Below are 20,128 nucleotides of genomic sequence, written 5' to 3'. Positions count from 1 at the left end.
ACTGAGTCAATGGTTCTTCTCTCTCTCTCGTTGTGGGATTGTGGGTGATCATCTCCTATGCTCAGATGCTTGGTCTCAGGCCATGGTGTTTGGCAGAAATCAGTGACTTTTCAGAACATTGGAAGGTGCCCACAACTGGCATTAGTGTATTTTTTGTCACTTTGAAGTACCTATGGACAGTCCTTTGCTTTTCCATACAAGAATAAGCTTAGGAATGCTTTGCTTCACTCTAGGTCAGGCTGCCTGCAGATATAGGCCCTTTCCTCTGCTGCCTTATTGCCAATTACATTAAATCCAGTATATGGCAAGAGTTTATTAATACTGTACTGTCGTCAACATCTGTGCTAGCAAATACAATGGCCCCCATGCAGAAAAAGGTTGAAAGGAAAGGCAGTAAGAAGAAGGAGACGATTACAGTGGAAGCTAAGAAGGAAATCATCGAGAAGTACAAATGAGGTATGCGATGGCCGAAACTGCAAGATTTTGTAAGAAGTCTATGTCTGCATCTTGTCTGCAGAGGAGGAGGAGAAAAAGGTAGAGGAATCCCTCACTTTAAATGGTATTAGGGAGATGTATAAAATGTGGGAAACAGTGCAAAATTTTGTAGAAAAGCACCACCTGAATAAGGCTGTGACAGTGCAAACAATAAATCTGTTTAATGACAATGCAATGTCACATTCCTGTGAAATCCTCAAAAGAAGGCAAAAGCAAGTGTCATTGGACAGGTTCCTTGTTAAAGCTGCATGAAAAGAAAAAGATTCCATTGAGCCAATAGACTGCAGTGATTCTGTCAGTGATAGTGAAAGTTATCCTACACAATAACTCTCCTCTCTCTTGTCTCCATCACACCAGCCACAAAGGTTTTCAAAGGGAAGCACAGGTTAATTTATTTTTCTTTATATTTTGTATTTTTTATATATTATATTACAACATTGTAATCATTTTTATATGAATATTTTTGGGTTGTGGAATGAACCATCTTGAGTTTCCATTATTTCTTATGGGGAAATTTGCTTTGATATACAAGTGCTTTGGATTAACAAGCACATTTCTGGAACGAATTATGCTCGTAAACCAAGGTTTTACTGTATTTTCTTTTTTTCTTCTTCCTTTCCTTCCCTCTCATCATTCCTGCCTTCCCTTCTTTCTTTTATCCTTCCTTCTTCCCCTCTTCCCTCTGTCTGCCTCTTTCTTTTCATTTGGTCTGAGTATATTTCTTCTGACAGAACTTCCTTTAACATTGCTTGTAACACAGATGTGCTCTCAGCTTTTGTCTGAAATTTCCTCTTTATAGTCAAAAGATCCCTCTTTACATCCTTCATTCAGTACTTTAAAAAGACATTCCTCTGTCTTGTGGCTTACATAGTTTCTGACATGAAGTCTGCTGTAATTCTTATCTAGATTCTCCTGGATATTTCTTTTTTCTGACTGCCTTTAAAAATTTCTTTTTATCTTTGGTTTTTAGCAGTTTGCATATGGGCATACCTTGATGTGTTGTTTTGTTTGTTTGTTTGTTTAAATCCTCTCTGGGATTCTCAAATCTGTAGTTTGACTTTTATTATTTTTGGAAAATTGTTTTTAAATATTTCTTCTTCCCTATTTGCTTTCTCCCCTTCGGGACTCCAATTACGTACATGTAAGAACATGTGATATGATCCCACAGATGCCAGACGCTCTCTTTTATTTCTTTTATTTCCCTCATTCTTGTTTTCTCATATTGTTTCAGCTTGGCTAGTTTCTAGTGACCTATCTGTCTCTAAATTCGTTGATGAGTCTTCTGATGGGAACACTGAAGGACTGCATCTCTGATACTATAAATAAACTACTTCTTTCATTGGACTCTTTCTTATATTTTTATCTCTCAGCTGAAATCCCTCATCTGTTCACACAATGTCCTCTTGTCCCACTGGATCTCATATTTGTATAGCAGCTGTATCTTCTTCCTGTGCTCTGCCACAAGTAAAGCAGTCCTGGTGTCCCATCTCTCCTTGGAAGGAGGGGTCTATCCCTCCTTGGACTTCAGGCCACTTGTTTGCCCTACCACCTCAGGTCTCTGATGGGTTCAAAGTCTGATTTTGTAGTTTGTCTGACTTTTTTCTTATTTTTACAGTGGAAGAATGCTTTTTCATCTTTTTGTATCTTAGGGAATACCAGAATGTCCATTTCTTTTTTTCTTAAACATCTTCACTAAGGTGAAACTTAAATACCATAAAATTTACCCATTTTAGGTGTACGAGTCAATGATTTTTAGTGCCTTTACAGGGCTGTTCAGTTATCACCACAATTCAGTTTTAGAACATTTCCATCATTCCCCCCAAAATCCTCTGTGTCCATCTGCAGACAATTCCCATTCTCATCCCCTGCCCCAAATAACCCAGTAATCTCCTTTCTATGTCTACAGATCTACCTATTCTGGACATTTTCTATAAATGAAATTATACATCATATGGTCTTTGCATCTAGCTTCTTTCATTAGCATAATGCTTCAGAGATTAATCTATGTTGTAGCACGTATCAAACTGTTCCTTTTTACTCCTGAATAGTATTCCATTGTATTGATATACCACATTGTTTATCCTTTCAGCAGCTGATTAACATTTGGATTGCTCCCACTTTTTGCCTAGGAACATTCACACACAAGTCTTTGTGCAGACCTATATTTTCATCTCTTTTTGTTAGTTATCTAAGAGTGTAATTGCTGAAATGTATGGTAAATTTACATTTAACTTTTTAAGAAACTGTCAACTTTTCCAAAGTGACTGCAACATTTTATATTTCTACCAGCAATACGTGGGAGTGTCTTCCTTCTTGAATTACTTTCTTCTTTCAACTTCAAAGACACTATACTTTTCTAGTTTTTCTTTTATCTTACTGGCCATTCCTTCTCAATCCCCTTTACTGGATTCTCTTCTTTCAAACTTCTAGAATTCCTTCTGAGCTTCTTCTTTATTTATATACTCTCTCTAGAGAATTTTAATCTGCCCCCGAGTCTTAATATCATTTTTATGCCAAAAGCTCCCAAATTTGTATCTGTTACCCTAAACTCTTCCCTGAGGTAGACAAGCCTAAATCTATTTACCTAACATCTCCATTTGAATGTCTAACAGGAGACATCTCCAATATAACTCCAGATTGTTTCCTATCCCAAATTACCTCTTCTTCCCTTATCTCAGCTACCTCTTCTTCCCTTATCTCAGCAAATTAAGCCATTGTCCACCTTGTTTTCTAGATCCTTGTTTTCTAGGAGTAACCACTGATTTTCCTGTTTCTTTGATGGCCATTTGTAATCTATCAACAAATCCTACTTACTATCTCCAAAGTAAACCATGTGAAATTTCCAGCAACTTTAAAAGGTTCAAGCTAATATATGCTGAAACTTTCCATCTCAAAATCTCTTAGATTTTAAGGCACCATTATCTTTGGCCTGGATTACATCAAGTCACTCTAAGCTGCCCTCCCAGCTTTACCTGTCGTCTATTCTCCCATAGCAGACAGAACGATCTCCTAAAAACACAAATCAGGGGTGCCTGGCTGGCTCAGTCAGTTAAGAGTCCAATTTCAGCTCAGGTCATGATCTTACAGTTTGTGGATTTGAGCCCCATATTGGGCTCTCTGCTATCAGCACAGAGCCCACTTTGGATCTTCTGTCTCCCTCTCCCTCTTTCCCTCCTCCACTTGCTTTCTTTCTCAAAATTAAATAAACATTTAAAAAAATAAAAAATAAAATAAAATTAGAACACAAATCACTGGACAGCCACATATAAAAGAATGAAACCTGATACTATCTTATCCCATATACGAAAATTAACTCGACATGGATTAAAGACTTGAAGCCATAAAACTCCAAGAAAAAAACATAGGCAGTAAGCTCCTTGACATCAGTCTTGGCAACAAGAATTTGGATTTGATTCTGAAAGGAAGGACAACAAAAGCAAAAATAAACAAGGGGAACGACATCTAACTAAAAAGCTTCTGCACAGTAAAGGAAATCATCAACAAAATGAAAGGCAGAATGGGAGAAAGTATTTGCAAATCATATGCGATAAGGGGTTAATATCCAAGATAAACAATGAACTCCTACAACTCAATAGCAAAACCACCAATAATTCAATTAAAAAACAGGCACAAGCTCTGAATAGACATTTTTCTGAAAAAGAAAGACGGCAATTATCAAAATTACAAGAAATGGTAAGTGTTAGCAATAAGTGTGGAGAAAAGGGAACCCTTGTAAACTATTGGTAGGAATGTACATAGGTGCAACTGCTATAGAAAACAGTATGGAAGTTCCTTAAAGAATTAAAAACAGAACTACCATACAATCCAGCGATTTAAAAAAAATTTTTTTTAATGTTTTTATTTATTTTTGAGACAGAGAGAGACAGAGCATGAACAGGGGAGGGGGCAGAGAAAGAGGGAGACACAGAATCCAAAGCAGGCTCCAGGCTCTGAGCTGTTAGCACAGAGCCCGACGTGGGGCTCGAACTCACGGTCTGTGAGATCATGACCCGGGGCCAAAGTTGGACGCCCAACCGACTGAGTCACCCAGGCACCCCTCCAGTGATTTTACTTCTTGGTATTTATCAAAAGAAAATGAAAACACTAATTTCAAAAGATACAGGTACCCCTATGTTCATTGCAACATTATTTACAATAGCCACAATATAAAAATAACTACATGTCTGTCAATGGGTGAATGGATAAAGAAAATAAAGCATATATACAAAACTATTAAGCTATAAAAAAGAATGAAATCTTATCACTTTTGATAATATGGATGGACCTTGAACTCATAACGTTAAGAGAAATCAGACAGAGAAAGGCAAATACCATATGATCTTGCTATATGTGGAATCTTAAAAAACTCAAAAACCAAAAAAACAAAACAACCAAGCTCATAGATACAGAGAACAGATTGGTGGTTACCAGAAAGCACGGAGTGAGGAGTAGGAGAAATGGGTGAAAGGGGTCAAAAGTTGCAAACTTACACTTATAAAATAAATAAATCCTGGGTATATAATATACAGCATGGTGACTATAGTTAATAATACTGTACTATATATTTGAAAGTTTCTTTCAAAAAAAATTTTTTTTTAACGTTTATTTATTTTTGAGACAGAGAGACAGAGCATGAACGGGGGAGGGTCAGAGAGAGGGAGACACAGAATCTGAAACAGGCTCCAGGCTCTGAGCTGTCAGCACACAGACCGACGCGGGGCTCGAACTCACAGACGGCGAGATCATGACCTGAGCCGAAGCTAGCCACTTAACCGACTGAGCCACCCAGGCGCCCCTGAAAGTTTCTAAGAGAGACCTTAAAAGTCTTCATCACAAGAAAAACTTTTTTTGTAACTGTGTGTGGTGACAGGTGTTAACTAGATTTGATTATTTTTCAATATGTATAAATGTCAAATCATTATGCTGTACATCTGAAATGTCAGTTATACCTCAATAAAGAAAACCCACAAATCAATTTCTATAATTCTTCTGCTTTTCAATCTCTAATGGCAATAACAAAGAAAATCAAACACAGTGTGGCCTAATAGTCCTCACACAATTTGGCCCCTATTTAGTTCCTATCACTTTCCCCTTCATTCAATAGGATCCAGCCACCATGGCCTTCTTTCTGTCCCTTAATAATAACAAACCCATTGGCATCTCAAGGACTCGACAGTTGTTTCCCCTGTGAAAAACATTCTTGCTTTAGATTTGTGGATGGCTGGCTTCATTTCACTGTACAGTTATCAGCTCACATTTCACTTTTCTTGGAGAGTCTTCCCCAGACCATTCAAGCAAAAGTACCCCATCATTCTCTATCAAATTGCTCCTATTCTGAATCATCTTTATTATTTGATTTCTCCCATAATATGGAAGCTCCATGACAGCAGGAATCTAGTCTGCTTTGTTCACTGGTTTATTCTTAGTGCCTAGGACAAGACCCAGCATTTAGTAGGCACCTGACAAATATGAATGAAGGCATATGTTCCCAAGGCATCCTTTGCCTCCCTCTGTTTTAGCACATACCACACTACACTGTAATTAAGTCCTGCACAGCTGTAGTACTCAATAAATGTGACAGAATAAAATACAGAATCAATGAATGTCAAAGAAAATCAAGAGAAACAGAAAAATAGTTATGTAATATTTTCAAAACATTAAAAATACATTAATAATAAAAGATCTATTAATAAAAACCTTTCAATATTTAATTTGTATGACCTACAATATATAGCAAAAATTATATAAAGCAAAGTTGACTGACCTTGAAGAATAGGGAGAAACATAAACTTTAGTTGATAATCTTAACGCTCAATTTTTAAAAATATGACAAGTAAACAGACATATTTTTCTTAAATTCTAATGTTGAGAAATATGCCATAAATCAGGAAGAAATAATTTCTTCCATTCTCAAGTACTAGCCATGCTCCCCCCTACCCTGCTGCCCTGTCACAGGGTCTATGATATAATATTACTTCTGCCTATTTAGGATATCCCTTCTGTCTCTTCATTAGTTAATGCCTACTCATCCAACAGGTCTAAGATGAGCCTCACTTCCTTACAGATTTTTTATATAAGTTAAATATCTACCCTAATTATGTACCTTTGAGGTACAATGTACTTCTCCTTCATAGGCTTGTCACAGCTGTCTGTTCACATTCATTTGTGAGAGAAGTTGATACAATGGTGGACTACATGCTTTATAAAGACAGGGCCCATGTTTATTTTCATTCCTCACTGAATCCCCAGTACATACTACAAGGTCTGACATGATAATATCTGTACAAAGAATAAATGAATGAGAAGGAGTGGTCTTATTTTTAAGGTCCCTTCTAATCCCAAGATTCTGAGCCACTATGAATTAACTCAGTGGAAATTTCTAGTACAATCGAACTGTATATTATGGCATTGAACCTGATGCTTATTTAGAGCTAAAAGATGACTGCTTCTCCATTCCTGTTTGCTCTCAATAGCAACTATTTCTTTAGCACAAATGGAATTTGGTTATTCAATTGGAAGAAATGGGTGGCAGTCACCAGCCTACACACACACACACACACACACACACACACACACACACAAATATGGCCATGTAATAAATCTCTTATTATTTAAGTGATTTTAAAATATGATTAATAAACATGAAATGATTAAGAAGTATGGTTAATATATCCTCTGAAAACAAAGTTCCTTTTAATAAGGTGGTTCATGTGTGGAGAATTTGGAAAACACTTGGCACTCTGGGGGAGGAACTGCCGTGACTGTGTATGTCAAGGAGGCCACCGTTTGGGACTTCTGTGGCATGGGTTCACAGAAACATATGAAAAGGAAAGTATTTACTCAGGATCCTTTGTTTGGTACCGCCACATTTCAATACATACATTACAACTGTTTTAACTGGGACAGCAAACAGGTATGGTTATTTTATTAAAAGTCATCTATAAAAATGTATTTCTCAGGAAAGGAACTAGTTAATTTGAAGCACATTGTATTTACATTAAAGATAATGCTATTTTGCCCATCACTACTTCAGTTTCTTTTCTTCTTAGATGCCATTAAGTCATGTAAAAATAATTATTATAATGTTAATGAGAATATTCTAATGTCTAATGAGATTATTTTATTTATCTGAGAATATTTTAAACTGAGAATTATGTCTTAAGTTCCTAAAATTAAAAAAAACCCAAGTATCCATTTAAATTTAAGAATACAGTAATAAGAAATTGGATTTGTTTCTTGTCGAAGTTATAAAATTCATCATAAAAACATAATTTCTTAGTCATATTCTACATTTTCCACATAATATTTTGTTTCATGAATATGTTGGTGTTTTCACATAGTCTGTGTTATAAAGCACCTAATCACTCAAAATACTATTGTGTTTCTGACCTAAGTTTGTAATTTCCAAAACTGACACAGCATAAGAAAACCCTGAAGAATATTTAAAGTCCAAAATATTGACTCTCAAGTCCTTAAGAGAACAAAAGGGGGAAAATATAAAGTTTATTAATTAAAACAGTAGCCATTCTACTCTACTTGGTTCCCCCACCAGAAGCCTCTCTTTTGACATGTGGAGAAGAGAGTGACAGTCCCGACAGAAAAATGACCCACCCACCATCTCAACTGCTTAGTGGGACAGTCTTGACTCCCACCAACCTCTGAGGACAATCCTTCCCCATTTCATTCTTCTCTTGTCACACTATCCATTGGGAGAGGCCTACTCAAACGCTCATATTTATCGAACAAAAAGATCAGGTTAATTAAGTAAATGTACTTTGTTACTGCCCTAAAGGCAAAAGTGTGTTCCTAAAAGCAACACAGGCCACACATAGAGCTATTTGTGAACTGTATGGGTAGAAAAAATCCAGAGACTGCACCCATTACCTGAGTAGGACTCTGAAGACTTAAATCTAAACCACAGGTAAACTCTGTATGATGTTCTACTGTTTCAAGAAGAGGATCAGGCTTTGAAAAGTTCCAGAATCTGTGAATATAAACAGAAGGAAATAATTTAAGTGCTAAAACTACCAAAAAGTGTATCTAAGAAAAAACAAACATTTACCATAGCAGAGTTTTGATCAAAACAGTTTCAACCAATTCATAAATACAGAGCCCCACTACTGATCTACTTTAAAAAATCTAATAAAGAAAAAATGTACTCCATTCTATTACATAAAGAACTGAAATTATTAATCAACCTACCCTTGTAAAAGATTATTATATTTCCATTAGTATACCTTGAAGGATAGAAGCTTAACAAATTTTAGTGAAAACATTTTTTTTTTATATTGCACAAGGACATTTAAGATGAGAGACACTAGGCTTTTGTAGCAATGTCTAAAAGCATTCATGACTGTAAAATAAGGATATTGGATTACATGAACGCTAACATTTTATGATTTTAAATGCTACTTCATTTCTCAACAACTGACATGAAAAGATCTTAGGTTTAATTTACATTTCAACAGCAATTCAGATTCTTTAAGAAGAATCTGTTCTCTGTAATTCTGAAACTGTTTCTTTTTGAGGTGCAGCCTTTCTTATAAATTCCATATCAATGTAATTTCTAGAGTCAAGAAAAACTGAAATGTGTTCTCCTGGGCCAATATTAAGTATCCTATTTATCCTCTATAGACGGGGAGTGGTAATATTTACCATAATATGCCTCTGATTTCTACTGTACAGAGGAACTTGGCCCTATTTTCAATACACAAAATAGTACTTTATTTCTAAAGCTTTATTTGCTCATCATCTTTCTTATTTGACTCTAAACACTCCATAAAAATGTCACATTCAGAATCATAGAGTCATACTCCAATGCAGCCTCCCTAATGATCTGTAACCTGGAACACACTGAAGGTTTAGCGGATCTCTTTGAAAGAGAGTAAATACACAGAACCAACAGCCATAGTTTGTTTTACCTGGTCGTATTATTTCCCTAATAAATACAGGGTTGGTCTTATTAAGTTTGAAAAGGATTGTTGCTATGGATAAACCACTGTGTGGGTACCAGAGAGACAATGAATAAATAGCTCATTTATCAGATTACTGAAATCTACAAAATATTGAAGGAGAGTGATTTTACTTTTGAAAATTTCCTGTTCAAATAAATGAGGGAACAAGCTGCAGTCCTTCTCAGAAATCATGATAGCGGCTGCCACTGTCTTTGCATATTTGTTCCTTTGGGTCAAGAGATAGATACTGTACTGAAATCTAATTTTCTAGATTTTGATAATGTTTATATAAGCAAGAGTAAATAAGTCATCATGTAATTTGGTTTCTAAAACATGGTTGTTCACTGATTTGTATTATTTGATACAGTAATCAAATGATTTTGTATATGCCCACTATGTTCCAAAAAATATTCAAAATGGTTTTAAAAATATGTATTTAATATGGCAAAAAAAATGAGTTAGAGGAAGAGGACAGGGAAGTGAATTTGAACTGGCAAGGAGATTGATAAACAAAAATGAAAAGCATCCTCAACATCTCTTAAGGAAACACAGAGACGTTGTTTCACAGGCTGCTACTCACGAGTCAATGGCCTTATCCCAAAGGACAGGTTAGTAGAATCATTCTAAGGGAAGGTCATCTTAATCTAGAGTATTTAGCTTTCTGACTTCATTTGGGATTTAGGTTTCATTTCAATAGAATGGATGGACATTTGTCTTTAGACAAAGCATGAAAATTAGTTTCCAAATTTCAGTAGAACTTTTTAAGGATAAAAAAAAAAAAGCAAAAGGATTCATTTGTACCCTCCTGACAAATTCCTGGGATGCAGCTTTTGTTACTATTTTTGTTGTTTTGAACCAGCTGACGCAAAGGCTGCCCCGAGGGCAAGACAGGTGGGCCTTAAGAAAATGAGGATGTCCAATAAGGATGCATGTGTGAAACCATCCAACTTCAGCTTGAAAGTATGAAAAAGGGAAGTCCCATATACAGAAGGGCTGGACCTCTATTCAAAAACTGAAGCTGGGGACACGGGGCTGGCTCACTCAGTAGAGGGAGTGACTCTTGATCTTTGTTTGGGTCATGAGTTTGAGCCCCATGTTGGGTGCAGGGATTACTTAAATAAATAAAACTCAAAAAAAAAAAAAAAAAAGTCCAGCTGAATTTGCTCTAATACATAGCTTGACGGGCAGTCATGGCATCACACAGTTCCACACCACAAAGTCACACTCATCATAACTTTAACCTGGGAAAAACTATCTGGTATCTACCTGCAATCTGCAAAAAATTCATCAAACGAGATGCATGCTAAAACTCCAAGGATACAATTTGGTGAAGGGAGTGTTAGTCCAGCAAAAGTCATAAAAGTGCTATCAGTTTATTACATCCAGTTCGCAGCTCGGATAGAAGTTACGTAATACACAAAGTGTACAAAAATTATGGTACAAAACTTATGAGAGGTTCATTTCCAGTTGAATGGCTACCTAGATGTCTAGATCAACATTCTCACTGAAAAAAAAAATCCTAGGTAACACCTAAAAACAAACATCACCACAAAAACTAAGAGCATCAGTAAAGAACACTCCAGTAAAAACTAAACTGAACCCAGAGCAGCACATCAACAAGTGAGCCAGCTGTTGCCTTGAGAGGGTCTGCTGAACAGGGACGACCTGGGCTTGGACTTTCTTAACCTCGAGGGGATCAGGAGCCAGAACAATCAGGAAGATTAATATTAATATTTATAATTTAAAAATAATTTTCAGTAAGCTAAAATATCAATACTATCAAGTTAAATACAGTAAATGGCACAAGCTAAATAAGTTGAGAAAATCAAAAGCTAAGCAATGTGTTTACACACAACAATAATTCATTTTTCCATTGCTAATGGTTTTTTGAATTACAAAAGAAATATACGATTCATTTCCTCATTCCCACCCTCCAACATTGTTAATGCGTTGACGTGGCCACTTCCAGGACTGTTCTAGGTTTCTCCATTCCAGTTCCACCAAGAAGGGGCGAGCAGTAAGAGGGAGGTGAGCGTTTCTCCACATTTTCTCACATTTGCAACTCAGGGGGCGTGCAAGGTGTCTCCTTGCGATCTTTTCTGGATTCAGAGGTCCAGTACATTTCCATAGATCTGAGGGCCCTCATGTGCCTATTGCATAAGCAAAATAGGCTCCTTTTATTTGGAGACGTCGGGCTACATATATCACTACTTGGTCAAATAAGGCATATTATCGTTAAGTGTAATGTTTGTTTTGGTCCAGCACATATACTACTTGGTGCCTTTTTGTCTCTTTGCTGATGAAATCACTGACTATTTAAGCTCTCTCTTGGGAAGTAAATCTACTGGACAGGCCTCCAATGATTAAAAATATTACAGAACTGTAGGAACATTTTTCATTTAAATTGGAAATGGAGAGAGAGAAAAATTCATCACAGTACAATGTCTTGGTTGAGTTCCTTTTTGCCTTTTGATTCCACAATTCTTTAACAAAGCCAGTATGTAGCACTGTGTTAAATAAAATATCTAAACTCTTTCAAAAATTAAATTGAAATTATTTTTTACTTTACTCAAATGGAATCTGAAATCCCTATACTAACACTTATGAAATTTTGCCAACATATGAGTTCAGTGGAAGGTTGATAATACTTTTCAAAATTCTTCTTTTTCCTTCCCTGTTCTCAACTTACGAGTTAGTCCATAATACTTTGTGAGTCTTTCCTACCTACAAATAAAGAGATGGGTAAAGCTTTAGGCTACTTTTCCATGCCTTACATGTACATTAATTTTAGTCAAGCTGAATTTTAATTAATTTTAGTTACATGAATTTTAGTGGTGTTTTTAAAATTCTAAGCAAATGGAACAAATATAATTCCCTGTTTGCACTGCTTGGGTCTCATGATCTCTAGGGTGATGAGCAAAATATTTTTGTCACAGAAGCTTCTTTTCTCATCACTGAATTACTCATCCATTCAACAATTTATGAGTCCTCGTGTGTGCCAGGTACCGTGCTGGGCACCAAAAGCAAGAGAGATATGACCTCACTCCAGCAGCTCTGAGTTTGATGGGACAGACAGACATTTTTTAAAGGACCACCGAGGTATAAATGTAACTGCAACTGACAAGTGCCCCAAAAGGCAACGCCGGATGGTGGACAAATGACATCCTCAAGAACTGACACTGAGCTGAAATCTGAAGGTTGAGGAGTTAGGCAGGTAGAAAGCAAGGGGCAAAAAGGTGTGTGACACAGAGGGCCCATGAGGCTGGGACAAGGAAAGGGCAAGGGTGTCACACAGGGTAAGCAGAGTCGGATCACAAAGGTCTTTTAGCCCACGTGAAGAATTTGGGATTTTCTCTGAAGTATAAAAAACAAAACAAAATACTGAAGGAGATTTATCTACTGGGCTTTACATTCTTTAAAAACATTTTCTTAGTAAACTTTTAAATTTTATAATAGTTTTAAATTTGCAGAAAAATTGTGAACAAAGTAGAGAGTTCCCATATATGGGTCCAAAAGGAGAAAATAGTGGCTTGAATTTAAGGTGGCAAGAGTGATGATGAAGGGTTAATGGACTGCAGATGCATTCAGGCAGAAGAATTCATAGGACAGAAAAAACAATAATGACTGATGGGACAGAAAAAATAATGATTCCTATGTTTCTGGCTTCTATCATTGTACTGATAATAGAAATGCATTTGTTTATTTATAGATCTATTTTCCTCTCAAAGGCACTAAACCTCTTCGAATTCAGGGACAGTGTCCTATTCTTCTTTGTATTTCTTGCACATAAAAAGTGTCTGACACACAGACACCCAAAGGACATTTCTTGAACTAAAGAATAAAAAATAAATTAAATGAGCATATTAAGGACAAGATAAGCAAATGACAATGGCCAACCTCTAAAATGAGGTAACTTTTTAATCACCTATAGATGTGGTCCCCAAATGATGGACCAGAGACTTGTTCCTCCTCTTTGCTGAGGAATTTTTTCTGAAAATTCCAGTTGAGGAGATCTGTATGGAATCCAAAAATCTCTTCCCAGGAAATGGTGATACTCAACCAACTAGGTTTGGGAATCACCACCTAAAACAGCACTTCCCCAGATACAGATTTGAAAAATTCCCATCAGAAACAACAGTGAGGGGTGCCTCACTGGCTCAGTCAGTTGAGCATCAGACTCCTGATTTTGGCTTAGGTCATGATCTCATGGTTCGTGAGATCAAGCCCTGTGTTGGGTTCTGCGCTGACAGCATGGAGCCTACTTGGGATTCTCTCTCCGTGCCATCCCCACTCACGCTGTCCCCCATCTCTCAAAATAAATAAATAAAAATTAAAAAAAAAAAAAGAAACAGCACTGATATCAGGCAGAAGGTGAGGCAAGGGAAAAACCAACAGGGCAGTGGTTCTCAACCTCCACTAAATGAAATCAACTGAGAAACTTTAAAAAACTACTCGTGTGAATGCTATCTCTAGAAACTCTAATTTAATTGGTATGTCAAGGGCATTGGGAGGTTCAAACATTCTCCAGATGATTGTAATACACAGCCAAGGTTAAGAACCTCTGTTGGAGTGGGGAGAGCAGATATTACCCATTAATTGAGAATCACTGATCTAGACCCACAGTTCTCAAACTTAACCTTTGCATCAGAATCACCTGGAGTGCTTGTGAAAAACAGATTTAGAAGGTATGGAGTGAGGCTCAAGAATTTGCTTTAGAAATTAAGCAAACCATTGTGACGCAGCTAATAAATGGCAGTCCCAATGTACAGATTCTACTGGCACTACGCCCAGTATTTTTTCTACTGAAACATACTGCCATTCACTTTTTCTCTGGGCTGTGCCAAGGAATCTGGAATGTAGGTGGACAGGATCTGGGGCTCTTCAGGTAATTCTGATTAATGCCCTGAAAGTTCAAATGGACCTAGACCAAGTCAGGCTTTCCCCATACTCCTCAAACTACATAGAAAATTCCATTAGCCAAAGCCCATGCCAAGACTCCATTAGCCTGCCAGCTTACTTTCAAAACCAATACCCTAAGAAAATTACAAGCTATAATAAATCTGAACTCCTATGGCAAAGAGTTCAGAAATTTTCCTTTGTCCTAATATTTTTTATATGGACCTACTGCATCTCTCATCTACTTTGCTGTCCCTTCCTGACTTTTGTATCACTCAACCCATCAGATCTTTTTGTAACCTCACAGATTCCCATCTTTTTGAAGTGAACCTGAGTAGAACACATGGAATCATGGGCTTATTATTTTATTGTCTGTATTGCTGTTGAAGGGGATTAAAACATTGAAATCATACACTAGCAAAACAATCTTGTAAAGAGTTAAACTTTCATTCATTAACTAAAGAATATTTACTGAGTGCTAATGCTCATTTGTTTGCATGACTAGATTGGAGAGTTGTTTATTTTTTGAACTTGTAATAACATAAAATTTAAAACTGAAAAATACTGTCTGCTAAATGAAAAATATGATTAATTTTGAAGAATTATTGAACAATTTTCAAAGGTGACTTTTAATTTTTTTTAATGTTTATTTTTGAGAGAGAGAGAGAGAGAGAGAGTGCAAGCAGGAGAGGGGCAGAGAGACAGGGAGACACAGAATCAGAAGCAGACTCCAGGCTCTGAGCCATCAACACAGAGCCCTACGGAGGGCTCAAACCCACCAGCCCCGAGATCATGACCTGAGCTGCAGTTGGACGCTTAACTGACTGAGCCATCCAGGCACCCCTTAGAGGTGACTTCTAGAACAACTCATTCACAAATATCCAGAAACCATATTTACAAACTTTCAAGGTTAATTACAAAATTCTAGAATTGAGATTTTCTATCAAAATAAGTTCATTATATTTCAATTAAATCTTTCATTAGATCAGTATTTTAGAGGGACTTATACCACTTGATCACAAAAAAACCTTTGAGTCCAGGAGCTATATATAACACAAAGCCTAGTGTATTCTGACAAATTAAAGAAAACCATTAGCTGATGGAAAGCTTGCTCTGAAAGTATTCATGGTTGCAATCTGCAGGAATACAGGATGGTTTTCTGAAAAATGGCGCATCTCAACAAGAGGAGAAAAAAGAAAAAAAACAAAACTCTTATAGGCTTTGTTTACTGCTTACTGGTACAAACTGAAGAGCCATGCAATAATTTTGCAATAAAGTTTCAAACAAGTATCTATCTAAAGGAGGTGGGAAGAACCCTATATAGCATGAAATATTATCAGTATCCCGGGGGTGAGATTAGTCTATGCTAAACTGAACTGTAACTGGCACCAAAACGTGGCTACCTAGGTTAACTACCTACGAAAATGTGGCAAAAGGTTATTTCACAGAAGCACAGACCCTAGTGTGACTGGATGAGGCTGCAGGAGAACTGTGTACCTAAATGTTGAAGAGCCAAACTGACAGCAGCTGCTTGCCTGGGCTTCGGTCATTCACTAGCTATGAAACTGTTATCGCTACGAAATTGTTAATATCCTCATCTCTGCAGCTAAGCATTTATGAGTAAGACCACTCAGGCTGTCGGGTTGCGGGATGTCTCCACAGCTTACAAGGATCTCCTTTACTGAACAACCCCTTTGTCAGCAGAGGACGGACACAGGGGATAAATGTGGGAAAGAGAAAAACACACGGAGCAGACCAAATAATTCTGTTCGTTTTCTGGTGACTGGACATGAAAGCTTGAGGAAAAAAACTCAGTGCGGAAAGAGGAGAAATGAGAAGCAGGCACCTGAGCAAAGCAGTTTCAGTACCTTCCTTTGCCCCTTGCTGCACTCTTGCCCTGGCGCTCCGAGGGACCCCAGATCCTGGGAAACATCTCACCTTTTCTATATATAAGCTAGCCCCAGATAGTCTCTGTTTGACACATGCATACACGCATAACTTGCCCTAATAGTGCAGAAACATAAGGGATGCTGCTGAATTATAAGAGACAATTAGATTAGTAATTATTGGTGTTTATTCTCTGTATGGTTCATTCCATTAGGTCAAATCTCTAAGATTCAATTTTAGAATATTTAGTGTTGCTGCAATCCAGACTGGGGATTCAGCACAGATCTCAAGGGTGAATTATTTATCCTTGAGTTTTTAGGAGACAGAATAAACTACTACTTACTGACGAGTAGTACCCAGTTGATCTAAATAAACAGGCTCACTATGTGCAGATAACTCAGAGCGGGGAACACTGAGGCTTTCTGCCCAATTACCTTTTTCTTAAAAACTGTAATCGCACGGATTAGAGTTCACTAATTCTACAAGGCTTATGACAGAGAACAGCAGCTTCCTGAACAGTCTCTCAACCCTTCACCTCAGAGGCACTCACTTTACATTCTTTTAGCTGTTTCTTCTGATACTCTGTACTTACTTGCTCTATATTTCCAAATAACATGCTCACAGAATTCATTGATTATTTTCATTTTCACATATTATCCTTTGACCTCCTGCTACGGAAGATGAGACAACACATTATCTGCATTAGAAAATGTAAACATACACAACAAAAGCCACTCAGTTGCCTATTGAAAATGCACAACAGAAGTTTTTAAAAATTATAATGCAAATGAACTGGCAAACTCCACAAATTTTCTGTTGGAACTAATCAACACAATTTAAAGTTCAAAGCAGTGACTTATAGTGTATAAAGCTAAGGCTTAACATTCCTCACTCCTTTTAGATCTAAGTGTCTCTTCATGTGCTTGCATTAGGTTATGAATTAGACACGGATTTGGGTTGATTCTTCATGAAACATTTTAGTACTAAATAATTCTGAAAATGTTCTGCAGTTATAAATCAAGATATTTAAAATCAAAAAGTCTTATATATGTTTCTTTCTAATTAATGTATATTGTTTCATTTTACAGAAAATTACTTTCATTTTTCACCTGGCATTTAACTTGTAAAATTATGCTTCATTTCATCAAAAGATCTTTCCAGTATAAACAATAATCAACACAAGACTTTTCTAATTTAAACAAGTCAAATGGAAAAACCCTTTGGGACATATAAAAACATCAATCTATCAACAAACTTGGGAGTTACTGCTTCACACATACAAACACCTTAACCGTTAGTTATATGAAGCTCAAAGAGAGTTATTAAATTGATCATTATTTATTAAAGAGATTATAAAATTGCATATTATAATTGAATGTAGGAGGAAAAATAAAATATATCAATTTATAAATTTAAGTGATAATCAGGATACCAATACAATGGCCCTGAATTTGTTAAGTAGCAAAATTTTGTGATCTAGTCAGTGCTGACTTAAATGTAATAGAACTGCAAGATTTATCCTGCAAAAATATCACTTTCTTATCCCAACAGAACTTTCCACCTTAAATTCAGTTTTATTAATGACTACCTCAAATATAATTAAAGGGAAAGCCATATCAAAATGCAATTGTTGTAGGCTTTTACATCCAGAGTAAGCAAAGAGTAATTTAGCTTTTCATGCAACATAAATTCACTTACATCTAAAAGTTTAGTATATACATGTCCCAGGTACTAGGGACAAAATAACAAAACGGACAATCTTACCTACCCTGTAAACAAGCAATATGCTTTATTAACACAAAATACATTCAGTACCAAAATATCCTTAGAAGAATCAAGCAAATATATGAATGCAAATATTCTCATTCTTGAAAAGTAAACCAGAGACAACTACGTTAAGATGCTTTCCTAACATCAGTGGTGAAGTTTAGTGAACCTTTGCCACGAAGCAAAACCTGTGATAGAGTTACAAAGACCCATCTAAGATATCTGACAGGCACAGAATATTAAACAATTCTTTGATCACATTAAGGATTCAATCACCATTCCTCAGATGTAAATAGTCTCATATCATTAGCCACATAATTTCTTGTGATTTCATAAACAAATGTAGAGGAATTAAGAACTCTCTTAAAGGATGAGGTAAGGGCACCTGGGTGGCTCAGTTAAGATCAAGCATCTGACTTTGGCTCAGGTCATGATCTCGCTGTTTGTGGGTTCTGTGCTGACAGCTTGGAGCCTGGAGCCTGCTTCAGATCTTGTGTCTCCCTCTCTCTCTGCCCCTCCCCCGCTCACATCCTGTCTCTCTCTCTCTCTCTCTCTCTCTCTCTCAAAAACAAACATTAAAAAAAATTAAAGATGAGGTAAAATGATCATTTGAAACTGCATACGAGCTCCCACTCAGCCACGTTTCTTACCTATTTACTTTGACTGACCTTTTTTTGTGGGTAAGGGGGACTAGGTAAAGTTGAAATGAAAGGTTTGCAAGGCAGAGTACATATTCAGCTATACTATCTGTTGACTTTGGCTGACCTTTTTTTATGGGGAAGGGGAAGAAAGAGAAGTGTCTGCCTGTGGAAATCTCTGTGCTAATAAACATAAGGATCAAAAAAGCCCATCAACCACACCAAAGTTAAGACACTTACTATATAAAGGCAAGTTCCATGAGAGTAAATGCGACAAAGATAAAAGGCATTTCTGCATCTGCTGCTTTGTTAAGATTCTAAGTTTACTACAATATGATTAAAGACCATTTTCCTGCTCATGCAACATAATAAAGCTATTTATCTTATTTCACAATTAAACAGTATCACTAAATATCACATTTATGAGAAGGTATTAGTAAGAAACATTTTCAGTGTCTTATTTTACATGAGCAAATACAGCTTATTTTTCTCAAATGTTTTTATTTTAAAAATTACCAACCCACAAAAAAATTACAAAGAACATAGTGAACACTCATATATTCTTTGTCTAGACTCACCAATTATTAAAATTTTACACTTTTCTATCTTTATACATACACATATAAAAGAATACTTTTGCTGAACGTTTTAAAAATAAATTGAAGAAATCAGAACTTTAGTGTCTTTTTGTGATTCTGCTTGTTTTTTAACAATTTTTTTTTTATTTATTTAGAGAGAGAGAGCAGTGGAGGGGCAGAGAGAGAAGGAGAGAGAGAATGCCAAGCAGGCTGTGCATTTTCAGCTCATTGTCCGATACGGGGCTCAATCCCAAGAAAAAGATCATGACATGAACTGAAATCAAGAACTGACGCTCAACTGAGTGAGCCACCCAGGCGCTCCTGTTTTTAACAATTGTGATCAGAAATATAACAGCATATATTTACAGTGAGTGATACAGTACTAAGTACAAAGTTTGAGGCTTATAAATATGTGAATGAAAAAGAGAAGAAACTAAAATTTATTGAGTGCTTGATATGGGCTTGGGACTATGGGAACAGGCTTGCATACACTGATATTTAAATCTCATAATAATGTGTTTTATGACCGAGGAAACAATGGGAGGTCAAGTGTCTTTATAAGAGATTAAATATAAGAATACCTAGTAATGGCAAATCCAGGATTTTAAACCAGATCTATTTTTCTATTACAACATGCTGCTTCCCTAAGCAATAATTTTTAAACAAATATATAATAATTTAGAGAAAAATACAGGCTAAATTGAAGCAGAACTGGTCAGGTGGTCATGGATTTGAATACAATGGTCCACACGTGCTCAACTTTGTATTTGTGCCCAGCGTGCACTGATCTGGCTCATGCTGCACCTTCACACAGTGTGCTTCCCCCATCCCATCTCCACAATGTGACGAGAACTGCCGTTCACAGAGCTCCTCCAAGGTTTAAGCACCATAATTATCTTATTAAAGTAAGGCG

The 20,128-nt window shown here is 36.5% G+C and overlaps 1 protein-coding gene across 1 annotated transcript in view; it reads right to left on the bottom strand.

Moving 5' to 3' along the window:
* Nucleotides 1-20,128, bottom strand: part of PEX7 (peroxisomal biogenesis factor 7) — a 77,048-nt gene that overhangs the window by 16,703 nt on the left and 40,217 nt on the right. The window contains exon 9 of the mRNA XM_042987208.1: nucleotides 8,380-8,479. Coding sequence (XP_042843142.1) covers nucleotides 8,380-8,479 — 100 coding nt within the window. The remainder of the gene's footprint in view (nucleotides 1-8,379; nucleotides 8,480-20,128) is intronic.

This window comes from Panthera tigris, chromosome B2 (assembly GCF_018350195.1).
Source record: "Panthera tigris isolate Pti1 chromosome B2, P.tigris_Pti1_mat1.1, whole genome shotgun sequence".
NCBI lineage: Eukaryota > Metazoa > Chordata > Mammalia > Carnivora > Felidae > Panthera > Panthera tigris.
This window is presented reverse-complemented; position numbering and strand designations above follow the sequence as displayed.